Source organism: Gossypium arboreum, chromosome 6, assembly GCF_025698485.1.
Source record: "Gossypium arboreum isolate Shixiya-1 chromosome 6, ASM2569848v2, whole genome shotgun sequence".
NCBI lineage: Eukaryota > Viridiplantae > Streptophyta > Magnoliopsida > Malvales > Malvaceae > Gossypium > Gossypium arboreum.
Window position 1 is genome coordinate 11109132 of NC_069075.1, and position 7293 is coordinate 11116424.

General features: G+C 27.4%; 1 protein-coding gene across 1 annotated transcript; it reads left to right on the forward strand.

Annotated features, from left to right (window-relative positions):
- The first annotated feature begins 392 nt into the window (after positions 1-392).
- Positions 393-881, forward strand: LOC128293765 (uncharacterized). The gene has a single exon (XM_053029272.1). The coding sequence runs from the start codon at positions 393-395 to the stop codon at positions 879-881; it is 489 nt and encodes a 162-aa protein (XP_052885232.1).
- The last annotated feature ends 6412 nt before the right edge of the window (positions 882-7293 follow it).

Sequence of the window (7293 nt, forward strand, 5' to 3'; positions counted from 1 at the left end):
AGTGGAATTACATTCCCTCGTTTTCTAATTTAAAGCTGAAGAGAGTGATCAAGGAAGATCGGTGCCTGAGGTGTCAGCAAGAAGTGGAGGATGGTAATCATGTTTTCCGATTTTGCCCTACAACAAAAGAAGTATGGAGGCTGTTAAATTTTGAATGGGTACTTGACAACATTTCCTCAGTATTTTGGGATTGGCTTACCTGGGTTTTTAACCATGAAACGAAAGAGCAATGTAGACTTTTTTGCTGTGGACTCTGGATGATCTGGTCAAATAGAAATAAGTTAATATATGAAGGAAGAAAGCTTAACAGTTAAGACATCGCAAAACAAATCACCAGTTACATTTCAGAGTTAGAAGGAATAGAGGAAAGAACTCTTAGCTTCGAAGTAAAAATGAGTACTCCACAAATCGAACAGAGAGCAAATGTGGAAATTTATTTTGACGCGGCTTATGATCAGCAAACTTCCAAATCTACTTCAAGTTTGGTTTGTAAAGGAAGTGGGGGTAGAATCTTAGCCTCTAAATCGGCTTTTCATTCCAATGTAGTGTCTCCGTTCGCGGCGGAAGCACATGCAGGGTTACAAGCTGTAAGGTTAAGGAAGCAAATGGGTTTTACTATTCTACACATAATAAGTGATTCGAAAACGGTTTTAAAAAAATGCCAAAGTTTTTACCGGGACAGTTCAATTATTAGAGCATTCATCAGCTACATTCAAGAAATAAAGAGTCATTTTCAAGAGATTCAATTTCAGTTTATCCCAAGGACTGAAAATACATGTGTTGATCTAATCGCAAAAGAAGCGCTAAACAAAGGAGAGGATTTTACCTGGAGGGAGGGATTCCAGAAACCATCCGAAGAGAAATGGAGCAGTTACGTCTGAGAGCTTTGATCCGAAAGGGAAGGAGTGCCTGTAATGCTTGAAATGCTATTGAAGAAGAAAAGGGGGTGTTATTTGAAATGGAAGAAGAAACAGAGCTTTAGTATGAAAGAGAAGGAGTGTCTGCAAGGATTGAAATTAATAGAAGAAAAGTGGGTGACCTTTGAAATGAATGAAGAAACAATTAATTTTTTGATGAACATAGCAGAAAAGTAACAGATATGCTGCAGATCTGCTATTTTACAGCTGTACCTGGTGATGGGAAAGGATATTTTTTTGGAGGCCAACTGTTCTGACGACTGGAGGTTTTGAATTAGGTTTCTATATTTTGCTTTGTCTTTTCATTTCCTTTTTTAATTCTGCTGGGCCTTCTGCTGTAGGCCTGTTATTTATTTCATTGTTTTTACCTTAGCCCGATTAGCTGAAGTGTACCCAATTCAGCAAATGGGTCTTCTTTATTTTGGTTTTTTATTATAATAATAATCCAATAATTTCAAAAAAATAAAAATAAAAATTCAATAAAAATTCCACTTATATCTACAAATAAATTAACTTCAATTTTTCCCAAAATGAAAGATTTAAATAATTATATGTATAACTCGACAAAAAGCAAGATTGAATATTTAATTTTCTTTTACTTTTCATATTTTTTATTGTTTTATTTATGTTAAATTTTAATATTCAACATTTAGTTTTTTTATATAATGTTTAAATTAGACAAAATTCTCGAAAAATATTATACATTTAAACGTATTTAAATTATGTTGTAACAATAATAATGTAAATGAAAAATAACTCAATTGACCCAACATTTAATATTATTAAATAATATATTTATATTAAACACTTAATTTTAAATAAATACCAAATAATTTTAAAATTTTAAACTCATTACTAGAAATTCAATATTTAATTATTCAGCACTATTTTTCAATTTATCAAAGTAATTTATTAATTTGATTGAAAAATATATGTAAAATTTAAAATTTTGATAAATAATCAAATATTACTTGGTTGAAATGATAAGTTGAGATTAAAATTATAGTATTTTATGGTCAAAACTTATGATATGCAAACATTTTTTAGATTTTATATAAAAGATAAAATAACCCTCAAAATAATATTTATTGCTTTGTAAAAATACAGGAGTTTTGGTGACTTTATGACTAAGTTGAAACCTAAATGATGGATAACTCTCTCAATCAAAATCTTAAATATAGTATTAAATTTTGCCGCACCTACAATGTGGGTGAAAGAAAATATTTTAAGTCCATAAATACTTTCTTTTAAAAAACAATTCAATAATGAGTACTAGTGGAGTGGTAACAAACTGGTATTTTAAGTGTTTGATCCTTGGATTTGTAGCTTTTAATTGTTTTACTAAAGATGATATAAAAGTACGAAAAGACAAAAGTGCTATCATAATAGTATTAATTATAATCTTAAAAAATAGATATATCTTTGATTTCATAACTGAGTTGGTGACCGAGTTAAAAGTGACAACAACTCAATAAAATGCTTAAATATAAGTATTAGATGTACTATAGATTTTGCTTCCAATGCAAGAGGATGTGAGCTAAAAGTACGAAAAGACAAAAGTGTTATCATAATAGTATTAATTGTAATCTAAAAGAATGGGTATATCCGTAATTTCATAATTGAGTTGGTGACCGACTTAAAGGTGACACCAACTCAATAAAGTGCTTAAATATAAGTATTAGATGTACTATAGATTTTGTTACCAATGTAAGAGGATGTGAGATAAAGCGCGTTTATCTTCCTATTCAAGGTTGTGAGGGATTATGGGTACTTTTAGGTATTATATTAAGAAAAACCTAATATTAAAATTGATATTATAGGTAAAATGGTAAAATATTTATGATTAATTACTTTCTAAGCTTGAGTTTATGATTAAACTTTACTGTTTTATTTAAACATTTCATATAAAATAGTAAAAGATGAAAACACCATTATATATATTCAGTCCTTTATTGAAAAGCACTTTTTTTTTAAGTAATTTCCCTAACTAAGTTAGTGTCAAGTTGACTCGTGACACTAACTCAATTAAACACATCTATAATATACATAAAAGAACGTGTTTAGAAAAACTTTTGAATCGATGAAAATATCTTTTATTGTTCATTATATTACTAAGTTGACATTAAAAAACAAGTTTTATTTTAAAAAAAAGATATTTATTATTCATTTAAAGTATGTGGTTGAGTTGAAATTGAATTCAAAACATGTAAAATTAATTAATTATTAAATATTTTTATTTTTATTAGCATTTGGTACATTAGAAATGTACCCTTTTTTATTCCATAATAGCTTTGAAAAATTACTATGTATTTTTTTTAATATTTATTATACCATTACTGAACACGTGTCAACCTCTTGACTCTTAGAGTTTAAAATTTTCATTGGTAGTATATCAAATATTTCCAGTTATTTTATTAAAACTTAAATTTATAAAAATATTTTATTAAAAATTAAATTAGGATTAAATTTATTTTTATTTAATAAATAAATAGTAAAATTTATCTTTAGGAATTTTATTTAATAATTTCACCTTAGAGTTGTGAGATCCGAAATTATATTTTGTATATCATTTTTAGCATTGTTTTAAGAAAACTTATTGTTTGATTAGTAAAAATAACTCAATTAAGTAATGCACATTTTATTTAATCAAAAATAAATTAACATAATTCGGTTAGGTGGTGTCATGGGAATTAATTATCTAATTTAAATAATTGAGTAGTTAAAATCATTAATTAAAGATGAATTCTTCTCATTTATAAAGCTATTGAAAAATTAAATTGTTGGATTCTTCCCATGGTTAGTTTTGATCTACTTTTTATTTTGAATTTTTATACTTTATTCCACATTTGTTTTATTTTGTTATACTTTCAACCTCTTACTTAATTTACCCTAGCTCACACAAGTCTTGGGCAAGAAATTGCTCATGACACACTTTTTGTTGTGAGAAATCATAAAATTGATTAGTTCAATATATGTGGAATAGGCCATACTTCTTTAACTACGAATTTAAATTTTATTTGAGGTATAAGATTTTCATTTTTTTTTTGAATTCGACACCCATTAATATTTTTATTTTTTAAAGAATTTTTATTAGTTTGAACTACACAATTAAGTATATTAATTAATTATTAAAGAATAAAAAAGGAATGAATTTTGTGTGTACCTAAAAATTATACATGAAAATAAACTAGACAAAATCCTAGATTATAACCTAATTTGCATGTTAGAATCAGATTTACAGATTAGAACCATGCTAGAATAAGATATTAATACATATTTACACTAACAGTGATAATCCTAGTATCATATCTTAATACAGATTTACATTAACAATGATATAGTTATATACCAATTATTACATTCTTTTATCACACATTTATTTAGTATACTATACATTTTATGTTAAATTTATTTTAAACTCACTTTTTTTTCATTTTTCTTTAATTTTAGTTTATGTTATTTTTCTAATTAATATTATTTATTATTATTTTATAATTTTTCAATAATTAATACATCAGAATTGATCAAAGATGATAGATTATCAAGATAGAAGATGATGACAAAGTAACACCCCCTACCCGTATCCGTCGCCGGAATAGAGTACGAGGTATTATCGAGGACAACAAAAACACTTACTGATAATTTAAATATACTTGTCTCGATTTCATACTATTTCATGTTTAAGCTTTACTCACCAAAGTATTTGAAATATCATCTTTATGCAAATAGCACACATGAGGTACATAATTCCATAATTAAGAATGAACACATTTATCAAACATATTCCACATTCATATATCAATGTCTCACATTTCCATATATCAATAACCGTCATTTTTCTTGTTTTTCAGATAATTATGTATAACCATTGATAAGTATGCAATTCACTGTTTCTTCCTGTCAATCACAATTTCAAATGACAAATTCGTGTGAATGAGCTCAACCTCATTAGGTGTTTAAATTCTGTCACTTTGATTCACATACTCATAATTTACTAACATATCCTGTCAAACACAATCTCTGAATGACAAAATCACATAATTGAGCTCAATAATAATAATGATAACATTACTTACATTTCTTTTTCCACATGTTACATTTACGACTTACCAACTTGTCCATTCAAGGAACAGCTTACGGATTTGAGTACATCATGATCTGAAGCCCGAAGTCTAGCTGAAGCACATAAGTGCTAAACGGAAGCCCGAAGGCTAACTGAACCACATAAGTGCTAAACGGAAGCTCGAAGGCTAACTGAAGCTCATCAGAGCTGGACTGAAACCCCAAAAGGGTTAACTGAAACTCATATGAGTTAACTGAAGCTCGTAAGAGCTAAACGGAAAGCAAACACGAGAATTCGCAACAAATGCTGAATCTCGGTTTACTTGGGTAATTTACGTTCAATTCATCTTTTTCACTGAAATATTGTACTTATTTCCTGCGTTCCGTTCCTCCGAAATTCTCAGTTCAATTTCATAACTTTTGTACATAATTTACTTATTTTCAACAATTAACATACATAAATATTAATCACCATTCATAAAATAATATTGAAATTTAATAATATTAACAAATGGTCACTAAATTTAGTTACATAAACTCACAAGTTCGATTTTTGTAATATAGCGATAATCATAATTTCATAATAAATATTCCAAATAAAACATTATATCGTTTCTAATTCAACACTTATCGATTATAATTAGGCATGTGATCAATTTATATACGAGTCATTCATATATTTTTGTATATTTTCCTCCTCCTCCTCTCCATCCACATCCTTAGTATAAATAACACACTTGTAGGTAACATTATCCATAATTTTCACTATCTACTTATGTGAATATTCAAGTTGTCCATCTGTGTCATAGTCACTAAATTATTTTTATCTGAAGCTACGAAACTCAAAATTAAGATCTAATAATTTTCTCTGAAACTAGATTCACATATATTCTTACCATAAAATTTTCATAATTTTTGGTTGGGCCAATTAATACATTTTATTCATTGAAGTCTCTCTTGTTTTGCTGTCTAACAGTTCCGACCCTTCTTCACTAAAAATTAATTATCTCCTTGTACAGGATTCGAATGATGTTCCCGTTTATTTATCTTGAAAATATACTCATTCAGGATTCTAAAAATATAAATTTAATCCCCTAATTATTTTTTTATAATTTTTTATGATTTTACAAAGTCAGAACAGGGGAACCCGAAATCATTCTGACCTTGTCTCACAAATTTATCATATCTCATGATTTACAATTCCATTGCTTACATTATTTTTTCTATAAGAAACTAAACTCAATAAGCTTTAATTTAATATTTTATTCATCCTCTAATTCCATTTCTACAATTTTTGGTGATTTTTCAAAATTAGACTACTGCTGCTGTCCAAAACAGTTTTAGTGCAAAATGTTGATTTCCATTTTTTCCCAAATTTCACAATTCATACAATTCAGTCCTTGCTCAATTAACCCCTCAATTAAGATAATTTTGTCAATTAATACTTTTCCTAAACATTACAAGTTATTTCATAACTATTAAAATTCAGAATTTCCACATAAAACTCTAACTTCAAACTCTTTTCCAATTAGGTCCCAAACATTCACTTTCTATTCAATTCTTACAATAAAATCAACATATAAACAATTTAAAGCTCTAATTCCATGCCAAATCATCATATACTTCCAGCACATATGTATAGAAACTTTCAATTTCTTTCATAGAATCAAAAACTAATTAATTCAACAAGTGGACCTAGTTGTAAAAGTCACAAAAACATAAAAATTTCAAGAAATAATCAAGAATTGAACTTACTTGAAGTAAAAATATGAAAAAACAGCTTAATATAACTCTTCCATGGCGTTTTTCTGATGATAATGCAGAAAAATAAAGAGAAATCTAGATAATTCCACTTTAGTCCTAGCTTTATTAAGTAAATTTTACAATTTTCTAATTTTACCCTTAATTCTCCTTATTTTCTTGCTGATTTCATGTCTTTGCCGTCCAGCCCAAATAGACCTTGGGTCTATTTTCCTTTTAAACCCTCTTTCTTTTATCAATTAAGCTATTTAATCATTTCCCACAATTTTGCATTTGATACAATTTAGTCCTTTTTGTTCAATTAACTATCAGAACTTTAAAATTTCTTGACGAAACTTTAATACTAACATATTAACACTCCATATATATTTATAAAAATATTTATGGCTCGTTTTAAAATTCACGAGGTCTCGATACCTCATTTTCGATTCTAATTATTTTAATATTTATTTTAGTACACTATTCACTATTTCAAAATTTTTCCTAACTTCACATTTAATTTATACTCACTAAATTAATAATATTTCCTACTCATTTGTCGGATTTAGTGATC